We start from the raw sequence: 17,342 nt of genomic DNA, 5'->3' as shown, positions 1-17,342 counted from the left end.
TCGTAGTGGGCTTAATACGCCCGATAATTAATCGGAACCGTCGAGGCCGACGATAACACCGCTCGGTTATCACTGTAGCACGGAACGGACTGCTTAAGTGGTTCGTGTCCGGAGTCGGCCTGTGGCGTGGTGCGATCGCCCGGTCGACCATTCGCGCAGGTACTTAGGTAGATCGAATTTGGCGAGCAACCCTATCCTGTGCGGGTGGGCAATTGGCACGATCGTGGTGAGGTTAAACCCCCACCCGTGTCTAGCTCCCGGCGTTGGTCCGAGAGGGTCACGACTGAATTGTCCGTTCCGGTGGGCGAGGCGGCCGCCATTCGAGTCGAGCAGCCGATCGCACGCCGGCGGGCGCGAATTCGCAACAATATATATGTATATGTATGTATATATGTATGTATGTATGTATATATATATATATATATATATATATATATATATATATATATATATATATATATATATATATATGTATATGTATATGTGTATATATATGTCGATTTAAATTGTTTTTTTTTTGTAACAACCCAATGGGGGTGGGTATGGACAAGGACAGGCATAGGCAATAGGTTGGGAGGAGACCGTAGGGTAGGACCGAGCCCGTCTTCGGACCGGCCAACGCCACCACACTCCCTCCACAACCTCACGAGACCTCACCGAGGCCGGCCAGCTTCATGTGCCAACCTGTTGTACTGTCGCGCCTTATCTGGTCTGCATTTGCCATGCCTATATTTGCCTTGCCATATCACTCAACTTGTCCATGTGTTCCAGGACCATCTGTGTGGGAGCATTTGCAAGGACTGCCCTGCAGGCAGCCGCGTTACCGGGGACTGTTTTTGTGCATCCCGGCTTTTTGTTGTGGATAAAGGCCAGTTTAAATGGACTGTGAGACGGCGTGTGGCCTGTCATGTTCGGGAGAGTTGCCTCCATCAGCCAGGAAAAGGAGGAAAAAAAATCCACCAAACAAAGGACCATTGAGGGTCCTGAAGATGCCGGAGCATTGATTGCCTGCTGCTGCACTCATCCCCGAATGTTGCCTTTATTGTGTTCTCTCCTCATGTCACAGGTCCTGGGCCATGGGTAATGTAAATATTAGAAATGTATATAGTTCTAACCCACCTGTTTGTCTGTTTAGTTCCAATTTCTGGCAATGTCGATAAGTTGTCTGTACGAGTCTGTTAGTTTAGTTACGCAACGCACTAGGTTATTTATTTTTGGGGCATGTATTCGAAATGTCACACTCAGGGATCCGTAGATAAAATGTACTCGGGGAACCTACACCTGCATGCCACACGAACGTTAAGGACTCTGGTCGTCTTGCAAAAGGGAGGGGGGTAGTGTTGCGGTTCTCGGAACCGCATGCATACAACAGATAGGTGTCCCAAGACAGTTATTCCATGATTATACGTGTAGATAGTCCCTTTCCTTTTGTTTAGCGGGATTGGAGGGAGGCGCCGGTGGAGGACCCTAGGTCATGCGGTTGAGTTATTGGCATCCAGGGTCGGTTAAGCAACCCGCCGCGTCACAGAATTATCCGTGTGCGACGGCTTACAATTCCGGGGAGTCTGGTGGGAACCGAGATAACTTCCCCCATCGTGGTCTTATCACCCGATCCCCCGCCCGCAACAATATATTAGTTATTAATGCCTGTTGTTTATGTCCTTTATAATGTCCTTATAAACAGTTTCCTGTTCGGAATGATTTTCAATTTTGTTTAACTGCCAGACTGACACAAAGTAAGAAATGACCAAGCTACTGTTCTTCAAAACGCACCTTGGAATCTTTATTCACTAGCAGATGGGACACACAGCTTAATTTCCATCCAAGGGCTGTTGGGTGGGGTGGTAGGATGGAGGAGTCTGGGTGTCATTTGGAAACATTAAGAATCTTAATGGTTGTGAACTCTCCATCTCCATGTTAGATTTAGGGTTCTACATGCAGTGCTAACATAAATCTTTGTAATCTCTAAAATCATGCAAACCTCGAACCACTTCTCCTTCACTCCTCCAACCCACTTCAACCTTAACCAAAAGCCTATTTTGCCATAGCTGAAATAAACGAAATTGCATGGGTTAAGCATGGAAGAAAAGACATCTGAGATGTTGGGATTCTGAGTCGATTCTATTTATTCAAACATCACCATCCAACCCACCCGTCCTTTACCTGGTGTAGGAAATCCCCCGATAAACCAGAACTCAAGTATATTTACATGTTATAAAATCCAAGGGAAAATGATGCTGCTGCATGGGTTTGTAAAACCAACTAGAACAAGTCTGGAGACGGCGATGGTTCGCAAGCAATGTACACGGTTCGCCTTTTTTTATTTTTTGACCTTCGAGGGGACGCCACGGGCAAACTGGCGGGAATCGGGAAAAACGTAAATGATGAAAGTTGTATTACTCGAAGAGCACTACTTGCATACCAACTTTCATTCGAAACAGTTGAAAACCCTAGGAGCTCTGCTCAATTTATTGATTTTTTTGACATTTTCGAAGTTCGTGACCTTGACCTTGGGACGAAAATGAAAAATCGAGCTCCGTGGGCTATGCAGGTGCCATTGGGCTAACCAAAGACTGAAACCCTTGCCAGATTCGATAAATCTCCTCGGAGAAGATGTAACTTGAAATCGGCTACCCCCTAAAAACACGTTTTTTGGGCGTGGCTCCGCCCATAATGGGCGCAGCATGCCCATTCTCAGGAAAACACAACTAGATCATAATATAAATCTCCCACCCAAATTTTATCATGATCGGATCAAAACCCATGGAGCTATGCTCGGGACAGACAGACAGACTGCATTTGCCATTTGACAGACACACACCCATAACGAATATAGTGGTCACTTACTGACTCGTGAACCAATAAAATTTAAGGCCTTTTCTCACGATCAAAAATTTCCTTGTTGGACACAGGTCCAACATATGTATTTTGGACAGACCTTTTCAGACTAACATTTCAACACTGTGTCGAAATCAACTCTGCTCGGGAGGTCGCTTGAGAGCTCTTCACGCGTGTTGAAAGCGGTTGTGTGAACACTTCTTGAATTGTGTTCGAACTGTACTGCTAGCTCGGCAGATCAGCACACTGTAGTCGCGAGCCACGAACAAACAACCATGGACCCATGTCATGAAGTCCTTCTAAAATACCGCCGAGTACGCAGCATCATTTGGTGATTTTGGGTATGTTCTGTGCAAACTCTTTTCTTCCATAAAATTCTCAAATAGATGTACATAACAAAGTATGGAGAAGCTTCACTGAGCGCAGCCCTGTTGGAAATGAAGGCCTGTCACTTTGGTGCAATGCAGCATGGGACTGTGCTGGCTCTGCCGATCACTGAAACACACACGGAGATGACAACGACATTGATTGGACCCGTGTAGCTTTCGACGGATCGAAAGTTGATCGTGTGAAAAGGCCTTTACAAGTTTTGTGAACCTCATTTGTGAAATATAAGGGAATCGATAAACTTGAAAATAGGGTTTGGTGCCAAAACCACCCTTTACCATGTACCACAAACACCTAGATAGGTAACAACATTTATGCATAAAAACCCTGATGTCGAATTGACACCAAGTCATGAAAGTTCAATGATTTATGGATTGTGGGGCTGTAATAAAATGCATATTCTTGATATCAGTAAATGTCATATCCTTAACGATGTTTAATTTCGTTTAAGAATGACATTACCCAAAAATGGTCAAGTAGCGTAACTATAGGGAAATGTGAAAGATAAACAGGCATTGGCAGATGAATGATTAGAAAAATGAGTTTTTGCGTCTTCAGATATCAATATTAATGGAGGAGTCGGGCGTTTTTTGTGGCTTGGTGCATTCTGCCCTTGGCTCCTCACCTGTCGAGGTGGGAAAGGAATAGTGTTAACAACGAGAGGTGAAGGAAGAGGGACAATGTTGGGAGTGGAGAGAAGATAAACGACGAGGACGAGATGCATTCTTGAAACAGCATTTAAAACTAATCGAACATTCCACTATTCATCCAACGATGAGGCATAAACTTCCGGTAATGAGTGTCAATGGTCTATGTAAAACGATCAGTAAAGGGATAGAGGTGTCATGTGATCTTATAGGCAAATTGTTGTAGTAATTTTGACACAAGTGTGTTGGTTACATCTTCATAAGCCATAAAATATTTATTTATTTATTTATTTATTTATTTATACAATGTTGCTTGTGAGGAGCTAGAATGTAGAATGGGTCAGGATGCAACAGAACAAAATGAGCAGTATAATAAGGGTGGGGGAAACGTCAACAGCAGGGAATAGAGGGAGACTTGGAGAAATGAGGGTTAGGGGAGGACACATGGGGTGAACAATATGGATACAGTCACAAACTGTCTGGAAACTTATAAAGAGGTGGGCTTGGGGAGGGTTAATGGGGATAGAAAAGGTCATGGTCTTGGGTGGGGGATCCATGAGATTGAAGAGAATTGCTGAAGTTGGTTCCACAGGTGAGAAAAAAGAGGAACGAAGAGTGGAGGTGAGCAGTGGTTCTGGATTTGGGGAGTTTCACCAGAAGGGGACCTGCAGAAACCTCTGGGGGATAAAGCACAGAAAGAGCAGAGGGTGCAAGACCAGAAAAGAGCTGGAAGAAGACAGATAGATCATCAACATGCCTGTGATGGGAAAGTGATAGGCCCATAGACTCAGATTCAGCATGGGAGATTCCAATGATCTTGAAGGCCTTGGTTTCCACAGCATGAATCTAGTTCAGGATCAGAGTTCAGGTTTGCCAATGAAGGACTTGAAACGATGGAGGATACCCAGTCAGAGGCTAGCTTTGGAGGCTTGCTCTGAAATGTGGTTTTCCAAAGAAACTAGATCATTGCTGAAAGTGAGACCCAGGAGTTCGAATGACTGAACTTCCTCAAGAGGATTGTTAGGAAAGTAGATAGGAGGGTTTGTGAGACAGTCTTTTCAGAGTGAGATTGTGAGAGTGTGAGATTTGTCAGGATTGAAAGACATATTCCAAGTGTTTGACCATCTTGTGATTTTGTTAATGTTTGCAGAGAGGGAATAGGCTGCAGTCTGCTTATCTGAAGGATGGGGATGTTATGGCTAAGGATGGAGTCATTGGCAAAGAGATATAGAGGATTTCCCAGAAAGACAGAAATATTTTTTGTATTCTTTCATATGCAGCCTGTGGCTGCTAGTTCTATCATTTTCTGGAAGCACGGCTGTGCCACTGATGCAATACCCCTGTTGCCAGTAAGCTGGTACTCATTTTGCCAACCTCGGAAAGATTACAGGCTGAGTCAACCCACCTGGTGCTATTTCAATGGTTTGACAGGGGCTCAAACTCAACACCCTAAGATCTTAAGCCAGCCACCTTAACCATTAAGCCAACATCAGGCTTCAAAGATTTGTTGATTAGGAATAGGAATGGGCCCAAGACATTGTGGGCCAAAGGTTTGAGTGATTGAACTTCTTCAAGAGGATTGTTAAGAAAGTAGATATTGGAAGACAGTGCGTCTATGTGTATGCCTGTTCACTTGTAGACATGAAGATGTCTTGGCTGATCTCCAACAAATTTAGCATACATGCTGGGAGGACACACGGGCAGGTCTTGGGCACAAAATAATCTTCTCTTCACTCCCGTCAGTGAGGTAGGGTTGACAACTTGTGATTTTCACCTGTGCATATGGTTTACTGACCCTGCCACGTGGAAGGGGATTACTTACCACGGGCACAAAATGATTTTTTTGGATGGATGATGAGATTGTGTGAAATACTGAAGGAGCAGGTGTTTCTATAATACATACAAACAGACTGACAGTGAGAAGGAAGCGTTTGGATCTCAAAGGAAGATTGTTGCAGATTTTATCTCTTACTATTTATTTAATTGCCCCAATTATCCCCATCTTCTTGTAGGTTTCACCAGCCAAAGTTTGAATGCCCTAACGTTCAAGTGATGGTAATTTGGGCAGGAATCTGCAATTTGTTTGAGGTGACAGCGATAATTCGCCGACTTTTCATTTAAAAAAACACCGTGGGCTCTTTAATGCCCACCAACAAATGTTAGCAGATGGGACACGCAGTTTATTGTCCACCTGAGGAATGGCCCACACATTGATGAATGCTGAACACCAGGATGGCAGTTTATAGATCGGTCAAGATTTGAATACAGGCTGGGCAGCTCAAAGTTGGTGTATGTTCCTCTAAGCCATTCAAATAGCCCCTATACCATGCACTATACACTGATTATAGGGTTGTTTGGTCTCTCCAAGGAAAGAGTTTGACTTGGTGAATTCACATTTTCATTAACTAAAACCATAAAGAAATAGCAGTTAAACACATCCTCCTTACAATGCATACATTAATGCAAGCAGTGACAGGCATCTGCGTTAACTTGATTGTAAATGAGCCTCAAATATTATGCGATGTGGTTATTAACAAAACCAAAAGAATAAAATAAAACAAACGAACTTGCATTGATACATAAAGTTAATTTCCGAATTGAATTGCAAAATATTGAGTATTTTCATTCTCATACATAAGCACTACATTTTGAATAATGTATGACAATGAATCAACGTGTCACGTCGTCATGAATGGATTGTTTTACAAATCAAAATTTTATTTAAAAAAAAAGAAAAGGCAAACTATTTCAGCTGAAGTTCATAGGTCAGGTGATTCCATTACAGACACAAGTGTGCAACTTTGTGGGACAATTACCCCCAAAAATTGCTGTAAAGTTCTCCCTTCTGACTGATTCTGCCATTGCTTCCATCGACCAGGTATTGTTTATCTTTCCTATTATCTCGCCTCGTTCACAGGTGGCTTGTGGGCTAGGAGCTAAAATGCGGTGATTTACACCTGGGGGACGCGGTTTGCAGCTGCTCGTGTGACGCTGTTGCTCTCACCTTTATAAGAGGATAAGGTGAGCAGGACCTGGTGGCACTCTGTCATTATTGGTTGACGGCTTGGAAGACCATGGCTCGTGTGGCTCTGATCTTCATTGCCTTGATCACGACCTACCTGATCTATGATGTCTCTACCACTGAGCTAGTAAGATGAATATTGTCTGACACTGAATAAGGAACCAAAACCCACCTGTGTCTGATTAATATATTGAATTCATTCAATTCGATTCTGATTGAGATTTATGATGGTTAACTTGACCCTTTTTGTCTTCACCCTTGAAGCAATTTAATTGTTTTGTCGTACACCTGCTCTTAGTTTAACTTTATTAACTTTAACTGTTAAAGTACTTTTTTGTATTATGTTTGTTAAATTGGAACATGATAATCTAATGTGACATGATTTTCCACAAGGCATTGGCCTGATCGTGTTCCCATCTGAACCCCGTGTTCACGACATGAGGTGTTTGGAGAACCTAGGTTCAAATCTCCAAGTATCACAAATGTATGCCCATTGTCGACGAACGTCCAATTATAATCCTTCTAAAAGTAGTCCACTGATGTCTACTGATGTCTCTACCCTCCCCATGATTCATGTACAAGCTTCATTATCAGCCTAAGAATATAGCAAAGAAGTAAAAAGATAAACGAAAATAATGGATTTATTTATTTATCTTTTTTCAATTTGTTATGGTCTTCATATTGATTTTGTCTATTTATAATGATTTATTGCCGTCTTTATTTGAGGCTTTGAGGTCTTTTCATGAGTCTTTTAATTATGTTTTGAAAAGTTTCATCTTCTGAGTTGGTTCTCTCAATTGGTCTGCTGTAAATACAGGGTTATACATTATTATGATTTTCAATGAAGTTGTTGTGCTCTTGGAAACTTCTCAAAGATCCACAAGATGTCATCAAAGTCGAATCTGAACAACACTGAATAGGCAGCAGCAGTTCAACACAAGAGCTCAATACCGGTCGAGAAAAGCATAAAACATGGTCTCTCCATTGAGTCGAGGCAAAACCACCAGGCAAAAGTATCACCAACCCAGGTTAAAATGCAAATGAAGTCCTTTCTTGGAAGCATCCTCTACATGGCCTCTCGCGAGCCATGTGTTTGGCGATTGTTACATTAATATTTTCTCTCCTTTTAGCTTCTATGGAATTGGAATTCCATGTAAGGTATTGTCATCGTGCATTGTCCGTCCATCCATTTCCTATTTTGACTTTTCTAGACAAACTGCGAGGCTGATCTGGCTGAAATTTGGCAGCAACGTTCCGCTCCTGACTGGTAATCTCTCTCTATCGAGTGCAGCCTGTGGCTGCTGGTTGCATCATTGGTTGGGACGCGGCTATGCTGCTGATAGTGTCCCCTTTACCAGTACACTGGTACTCATTTTGCCGACCTCGGAAGGATGACAGGCTGAGTCAACCTCCTGGCGTATTTTTTTTTAATTCATTGGCCAACGGGGCTTGAACTCATGTCCCTAGGATTCCAAGCCGCCACCCTAACCACTAAGCCAACACCAGGCTCCTGACTGGTAATGAGGATTGCAAAGCACGTTCCAGTCACATGACTTTAAGTAAGTCAAAATGGCGGACTTGGTAAATTCCTTCAAAAATCTTCTTCTCCTGACCCACCAGTCAATGCTTCCAAATTTTGGTTGCAACATTAGGCCAGGGTAAGGATCTTAAATTGCGGTAGTCATGCCAATCACATGACTAACTGTGTGTGTCAAAATGGCCAACTTAGTCAATTCTTGGGGAAATCATGTAAATTCCTTCAAAAAATTTTTTCTCCAGACCCACCAGTCAGAATACTACCAAATTTAGGTTGTAACATAAGGCCAGGGCCCAGATAAGCTGCAGGTCCAGTGGTCCTATTTTTTTGGTCAAAAACCAAAACCAAGCAAGATCCAGACTAATCTTCCAGCATCACAGGGATCTTCTGCTTGGGTTTCCAACTTGGTAATGCATGCAACTCACTAACCACTCCGGTGCGTTGACTTGGGATCCTCCAGGCTGTGGGCCAGAGACCCTGTCCAAGCTGCTCATTATTGCACAAGCAGCTTACTTGACACGGGTCCACCAGAAACCTTTCGACATTTCTACAAATTTAGAAAAGCATTCCACCTGGCCGACCCCACAAGGTGGGACCAATTGGAGCATCACAGAAGAAGAAGAAGAAGAAGAAGAAGAAGAAGAAGAAGAAGAAGAAGAAGAAGAAGAAGATGAAGAAGAAGAATAGAAAATGTTTCAACTCTATAGATTTGTGAAATCCTGTGGATCCCTTGAGAGGAGTATTTTTGAATGTGCTGCAGTTTTATTTTTGATATACCAGGATGGAACAAGAATGCATGCATCGACGTCAAAATGACGTTTACACATTCTTATTCACCTTTGTGCTCCGTATCTTTATTCTCAATCTTCATTTCATTGCTAAACCTCGCATTTAAAAATAAACAAAAATTCCAGTCCATAATAGAGGGGAATCATTCAAATAGATTTGCTCTGAGGGTTCAGCAACATTAGGTTAAAGATGAATGAAGATTCTATCTCATTCCTAACATCATTATTGAGCTCTAACCCGAACTAAACTTCAAATGGAAAGTCATTTTCTTGCCGAGGAAGTTTGAAAACTTCATTGCTTAAGAAAAGATAAGTTACATGGATAAGACTTTTGTAGCAACAAATTGCAATGAATAAAACACGTTTATGCGTTTCGCCCATCAGGAAGAAAGGGATTTTGAAGAACCTGAAGACTCCGCAACAGTTTCTGATACTGTAGAGAAACGTAAGCTTATGCACCTCACATGATGACCTTTTAAAACAGAGCCCTGTTTACACTCCAAAAGGAGGGAAAACGAATTCTGCTCATCTTGCCTTCACCACATTGAGACACTAATGCTAAAGAGTACAACAATAGTAATGAATGTGGTTTTCTCTCTATCGAGTGCAGCCTGTGGCTGCTGGTTGCATCATTGGTTGGGACGTGGCTATGCCACTGATGCAGTGTCCCCCTTACCAGTACACTGGTACTCATTTTGCCGACCTCGGAAGGATGACAGGCTGAGTCATACTCCTTGTGTATTCATTCAGTGGCCAACAGGGCTTGAACTCAGGACCCCCTCAGGACCATAGGATCCCAAGCCGCCACCCTAAGCCAACACCAGGCTAATGTAGTTTTAAAAGTTGTTTTGGAGTTATATTTGGAAAGGTATTGCATAGATTGACCTTTGTATACGAAGAAGACCATTCACATAAAACCTGCGAACCACCTGGTCAATGTACTAATAATGCAGAAGCTGCTACCCAGATAGCAACGACACCGTGAGATAGCAGGTGTCAGGGAACCTCCAAGAATACCAGACGACATGTTACACGCAGTCCATACAGGAATTAGTAATTTGTTCGGGATACCAGCAATAACTCGCCTACTTTTTGTGATGAACCACCTGGGATCTTTAACATCTACCAACTAATTCTGGCAGACAAGACGCCAAGTTTAACGTCCATCTGATGGATGGAACACACATTGATGGCTCACCTTGCTTGCGAAACACCTTATAGCTGGGTCGAGATTCAAACCCAGGCTAGGCAACTCATAGGTAAGTGTGCATAACCTTAGGCTATCCAACCAGTCCTATTTTGAAAGATAGGTATTTGAGAAGGGCTGAGCTGAAATAGGTAGGCAGGAACATGGCACACGAGGAACAATAGTGGGCAGAAAAATTCTCCTTAGGTTACCAAAGTCAACAACCCATAAGAAATGTGCAAGCCATAAATGAAACATGCATACTTCCAATTTTTTTGACCTCCTTACTTGGTAGCAGATACCTGTAGCATTCTACTTTATGTGCATCTTTTTCTTTCAGATGTCAAAAATCATGGTACTGCAGAGTATTAATAACTTATCAATTTATTTTAAATATTGATCAGCTGCATCTACTTCCACTATATTTTGTTGTAACCGAGTAATGTCATGAGCCAGGAGTGTCACACAAACATTGAGGTACAGTTTTTACCATCTCAGGGAAGCCAGGGCTATGTCGGCCTACAGTACATACTGTAGTCATCTTTATTGCTGCTAGTCAATCCAGGGTCCAGTCTGGTTTCAAGGGTGTCATTATTTTTTGTGCTTATTTCCAGCATTTAATAGCTATTTGCAGTTCAGTATTCCATCCAAGAACAATGGTAACCTGTGTCCATATCTCAGTATTGCTTATCCAGTTAATTCGGGTAAGCGTTACTTACCAGTTAATTTCACAGATTGTTTGTTATTGCCAAGTTCTCTTGCCTCTTCCTTCAGCAACAGCATTTCAGTACTGCATTATCTTGTTCACCTTATTGTAATCTCATTCTAACCTCCTTTGCTTAAACTTTGAGGGTTTCACTTTTACCACCTAAGGAGACCTCAAGGTTCAGAGATCGATTTTTCTGGTGACATTTGTCATCATGCTGCATTTTGAATGCTGTAGCCAGAGGGGTGTGTATAACCTGCCAGGCTAGGGAAACGTTACAAAGGACTTAGTCACTATAGTGGGGTGAAAATGATAGTTCCATGATACTTTATCTTAGACACCCTGAACCCGCGTTTGATGATTAAACCAAATAGTGTTTTATTTACTTATTCATAGTTCTAAATAAACAAGTTTGGTTTAAAAAGAGGTTATGGGGCACTTCACCTTTTGACTTTCAATGCCGACCTCCCCACCCCACCTCACCCACCTCTCTAACCTCCACCCACCTAAAGATGATATAATCATATACCATTTTTATAACTATGTAACAATGCCATTTAAAATAACAAATCAGTTTTTTTTTGCAATTATAAAAAGGAAACGAGGCCGATATAGTCATAAGACATCTTAAATATACCACCAAAAATCTATTTAAAGATAAAACCATGTTATTAATGTGTAACTTTCTCTTCTTTTAAATAAGAAAAATGGCTACTAAATATTGCCACACTTGCAATAAGTGTGTATTCTTTTCACGAATTTTAAACGTCATCATGAAGATAAAATTCATACTGGAGTCAAAAAAAGACGAACCAATGATTCTTTGTCAGTTGTTTTTGTTACATAATAAAAAGACATCCAAGAGAGCATTTTAAAACTGCAAAACATAAATTAAATTATTGCACTGATATAAACATTGAAGTCATTTTTTTTTTCCTTAAAATATATTTAAAAGAAAACTACTTCATTACAAACAGCCAATCCTATTCTTAATTAGCAATTGGTCACTGGCTTTGACACTAATACAAATTTTTATTACGGACCATCGGCATCAAAAAGCGACATATACCGAATAAACAGTTTCAAATGGAACACCTCGCCACCATTAGAGTATTCAAATTGCATCAGATGTGGCAATAAATGTGAATTGTTTCTCCCAGCTTGCTGGCTCCATGACAGAAGATGCCGTTTGGATTTTTGCCGGCTCCATCCCTTCCTCATTTAGAATCCCATGTGGGCACGGGCAACTTGATCGTAAAACAGATTTTTATTTTAAACACAAAATCCTCGAAATGCAGTGAATATAAAACTGATTTGTTTATTTTAATTTCAAACACAAAATCTCGTAATAAATCGAATGAATAGACAAAGATGAATTGCATTTATTATAGGAGTGTTGTATTTTAAAGATAAAGACCTATCTCAAATACAGCAAAGAAAAAGTTGTTTTCTCCTTCGATAAATAGGCAGAAAAACACTTTGTCAAACTTGTGATAAATCTTTTAAAAGGTCTGATTTTAGATGACACCACAATGCAAAGATGCAGATTGCAAGCAGAAGAAAAGGAGCATTATTCATTGTGATGTTTGTGATTGTAGACTTAAAAAGGGTTCAGTATAAACAACATATAAAAACTAGATATATGCGATCACAAAGCGATCTCCAAGGTTAAGCAAATTATGTGTAAATTATATAATTATAAGAATTAGGTTCAATAAAAAATGTATTCGGCATTTTAATGCCACAATAGCGAAGAATGCCCCATCAGGAAAGCAAGTCGAAGAAGTCGATGTGAGAACGCAACTGTTTCATATTTTCACACATTGTGATTTTAATAATTGCAACATTTACAGAAAGCTGCAAAACTATGAACGATCAATAGATGATAACATGGAAGGCAGTGATTTTGATAATCCATCCATCCATCCATCCATCGGGACCATACTCCTTGCAGAGCGTTGGTGCTGCCGAAGCAGACTCCTTGGCTATTGGACACAATCATAGACAGCTCGCCACTCCGACATACTATACCAGCATGCTGGCACTCATTTTGCGACCTCGGAAGGATGACAGGCAGAGTTCACCCCACCTGGTATTAATTCAACAGCCAAGTCGGATTTGAACTCAGGATTATAGGTATATTTTGGATCCCAAAATGGATCCCAAATCCACCACCCTAACATTTAAGCCAACACCAGGCATATTTTGATATTGTTAAGATTAATTATATTGATTTACACATTTTACAATATAATCCTTTTATCTGTTTCTTCTTACATTTAAATACCAAGAGTCATCCAAAAATAAATGTCATTTTCTGTCTCTGTCTGTGTGTCTATCTGTGTCTGTGTGTATGTCTGTGTGTAACACCAATCATGTCAGAACTACTGGGCCAATTGCAACCAATCTTGGAACATGTACCAAGTTCAACCCCGTGGTGAACATGGGCTATTGGTTTCATCTGTAGTCATGGGGGTTCAGGGGGGAAGGTCGACGAAAAAATCTCCATTTATATGTATATCGTGTAGCGCCACCCGGTGGTGGTGGCAGTGGGTATTACAAGTCAGCTGTGGAGATAACTTGTATTTTTGCACTGGACACATCCCGGGAAAGTGTGAAGCCCCAAAGCCAATATTCACTAATCAGGGGAGGCAGGGAAAGGGTGGGGGTGGGAGTCTGGTGGGGTTGGGGTTGGGAGGGAGGGGAAGGGGTTGGTGAGAGTCCAGATGGAGGGAGGTGGAGTGGGGGGGGGTCAAAGGGAGGGTGGGAGGGGAAGGGGCGGAAAGGGGGATCCGGCATTGCCTGGTAATGCTGGGCACCCCTGCTACTTCAAACTAAAAAAGTGGTAATAAATACAAAAAATGAAGATAATATTTATTTAGTCAATCTTAGCTCATCTTTAAATTTATTTCATGATAAACTGAGGTTAAAGTAACATGTGGAATATTACCTGAGTAACAAAGCAGTTAGAATTTAAATGCCTCCTGAAAATACAACTATTACATTTGATGTTTATTTTAAAAATCTATCAAACATCCTTTTTCAATATAGCAGTGTACTATGTTAAATGTATCTGAGAATTTTTTTTTATTGTTCTTTATTATCTTTATTGTTATTGTTTTTATTATCCAAACAAAACATACACGAAAGAATATCAAAAACATATTCCATCCGGTTTCTGTTATTACATCAAATCATCTGTAGGTGATCAATATAACAAAAATAAAATTGTACAGAACAGAGGAAAAGTTGTGGTGGAATAATTTATTAAAACATTAGAACAAGATGCCTTGTTTATTAAAAACAGAAATTTATTTATTAAAAGACAAAAAAACAAGAAATTTATTAAAACAGTTAATTAAAACAAATTTATTTAAAATCTAGCTTGAACAAGGCCCAAGAGCTCGCTTGGCGTTGCCGGCCTGAGAATTGAAATTGCATTGCTGGCCATAAAGCTTGTCTTGCTTTGCTGGTCCTAAAGCTATCACCTTGCATTGCTGGCCCAAGAGCTCATCTTGCTTTATCAGACCGAGAGCTCACTAAACATTGCCGGCCCAAGGGCTCACCTTACATTGCTGGCTTGAGAGCTGGCCTTGCATTGTTGGCCAGAGAGCTCACTCTTGCGTTTCTAAAATTATAAACCAAACTTTGACTTGTAATGAGCAGTTCATGCAAATGTAGAGAAGTTCATCATTGATTTGAAAGGCCAACACAAGTTCAGGCAGGTTTAGAGAAGTTAATAATTAATTTGAAAGTGTCACTTTTCATTTATAAGCAACTATTACTTGTAGCTCAGATTAAGTCACATTAGATCTGTGACTTGCGACAGGTACCATGTAAACCTGTACTAACCTGTTTCATAGTCGGGTTGTTGGAGACGAAACCATCTCCCCTATCAGATTTCCTGTGAGGAGGGTGTATGATATGGACACCCAGCAAGATCAAAAAGAAAACCTGTCAAAGGGTGGAGGAGCTCCTTGTGAGCTAACAGCCATCCATATCTTGTGCGCAACTGTGTCTGTGGATGTCCTCCTGTAGTTTTGTTACGTTTTATTCAGAGGTTGGTGGCAGGATTTCCACTCCGGCCACCGTAAAACCCTTTATTCCGCAAAACATACTAAAAGTATAAATACATCTGAAAAACCACTCCATGGGAGTACCACTTTGATGATCGGAGGAAAACCATGGGGTAACCTTCCCAGGTAAGATTGCGGTAGTGTGTGTCGGGATGGTGCTGACATGTCGTCCACCAGATGGCAGTCTCCTTGGGTTACCCTGAGGTGGTCTCTTTGGGTGGGTGCCTGGAATGTCCTGACCCAAAGAGAGGATGATCACTTGTCTCTGTTATTACCTGAGCTCAAGCGTTTGAACATTGGTAGTGCAGCACTCTCTGAGGTTCGGAGACCAGATAGTGGCAAGATCATGGCGGGTGGTTACACCGACTGTCCGTCTGGTCGGTCTGATGATTACCATGCCCAAGGAGTTGCTGTAGCTGTGTCCAATAAGCTGACTCAAATGATAATTGAGGTAACACCGGTCAACAAGCGTATTATGAGACGAAGGATTCGTCATTCCTTGGGTGTCATTTTCCTGGTTTCTGTATATGCTCCGACTGAGGCGAGTGATCTCACCGTGAAGGACGCATTCTATGCCACGCTTGGGTCTGTGTTTGGTCAGTGCCCCAGGCGAGATACTCTTCTCGTCTTGGGGGATTTCAATGCAGAAACTGGAACTGATAGGGATGGTTATGAGACATGTGTTGGTCCCCATAGCACTGGAACTGTGAACCAGAATAGCACTAAGTTCCTTGACTTTGAAAGAAGTCATGGACTTAGGGTAGCTGGTTCATGGTTTCAGCACCCACAGGCTCATCGCTGGACTTGGTATCCCAACGCTGGTGGTGTGGCAAAGGAGATTGACCATGTGCTCATTGATGGTGGCTGGAGGATGATCCAGAACTGCAGGGTCTACCAGAGTGCTCAGTTCTGCAACACCGACCACATGATTGACAGACATCATCCCAACTGACTGGAAGAGGGGCCTTGTTGTCGCTCTCTGGAAAGGGAGGGTTGATCGCCAGGACTGCAACAACTACCGAGGGGTGACGCTGCTCTTAGTGCTGGGCAAGGTCTTTGTTGGATAATTCTTAATAGGGTTCGCCACCATCTGCTTGAGCACCAGCGTCCAGAGCAGTCAGGCTTTACACCAAAGAGGTCAATGATTGACCGTATGCTTGCTCTTCGGGTCCTCACCGAATGCAGATGAGAGTTTCGGCAGGGGCTGCTTACAGTCTATGTTTTCCTCTGTAAAGCATTCGATTCAGTGAATCGGGATGCCCTCTGGAGGATTCTTGGCCTTCATGGGGTGCCACCAAAACTGATCAATCTGATGTCTGAACTATACTCTGGGACTAAGAGTGCTGTGAGATGTGGTGATACCATCTCTGAATTATTTCCAGTTCCTACTGGAGTTCGTCAGGAGTGTGTAATGGCCCCCACACTTTTCAGCAGTTGTATGGACTGGATTCTGGGGAGGATGTCGGAGAGATCAAGCTGTGGTGCATCGTTTGGGAATGTCAAGATCTCTGATCTTGATTTCGCAGATGATGCAGTCATCTTTGTGGAGACTGAATATCCATTTGGGGACACTTGAGGTGCTGAATGAGGAGTCAGAGCCATTGGGATTTCGGGTTTCCTGGGTCAAAACGAAGATCCAGGCTTTCAATGACATCTTGGATGCTGCGATCCTGTCTGTACCTGTTTGTGGTGAGGATGTTCAGGTCACAGAGAGATTCACTTACCTTGGCAGTGATATTCATGTCTCTGCTGGCTGTGAGCCAGAGGTCAATAGACATCTGGGTCGGGGCTGGGGAGTCATGGATTCACTGGATCATGGGATGTGGTGCTGCGGGGACCTGTGCGGGAGGATGAACGTCCAAGTCTTCAAATCCTTGGTGCTTCCATTCATGCTTTATCGATGTAAGACTTGGACTCTGACCAGGGATCTGAGACAGAGACTTAATTAATTTGGAAGCAGATCTCTTTGGAGAATCCTTAGTTATTGCTGGTTTGACTTTGTGTCCAACGAGCAATTGTTGAGAGAGAGACTCAAATGAGTTTTGTTACCTGCATAGTCCATGAGCATCAGCTGCAGTATGGACATGTGGCTGTTTTGCTGACACTGATTCTGCTCACCAGATTCTCTCAGCGATGGAGCCTCATGAGTGGAGGT

General features: G+C 42.1%; 1 protein-coding gene across 1 annotated transcript in view; it reads left to right on the top strand.

The window, feature by feature from the left end:
* Positions 1-6,911: 6,911 nt before the first annotated feature.
* LOC147009768 (collagen alpha-3(VI) chain-like) overlaps positions 6,912-17,342 on the top strand; it is an 83,844-nt gene continuing 73,413 nt past the window's right edge. The window contains exons 1-2 of the mRNA XM_085861210.1: positions 6,912-7,021; positions 9,604-9,664. Coding sequence (XP_085717336.1) covers positions 6,947-7,021; positions 9,604-9,664 — 136 coding nt within the window. The 5' untranslated portion in view covers positions 6,912-6,946. The remainder of the gene's footprint in view (positions 7,022-9,603; positions 9,665-17,342) is intronic.

The sequence above is a fragment of the Eptatretus burgeri genome, chromosome 17 (assembly GCF_056783735.1).
Source record: "Eptatretus burgeri isolate ZD-2024b chromosome 17, Ebu_testis_v1, whole genome shotgun sequence".
Lineage (NCBI taxonomy): Eukaryota > Metazoa > Chordata > Myxini > Myxiniformes > Myxinidae > Eptatretus > Eptatretus burgeri.
This window is presented reverse-complemented; position numbering and strand designations above follow the sequence as displayed.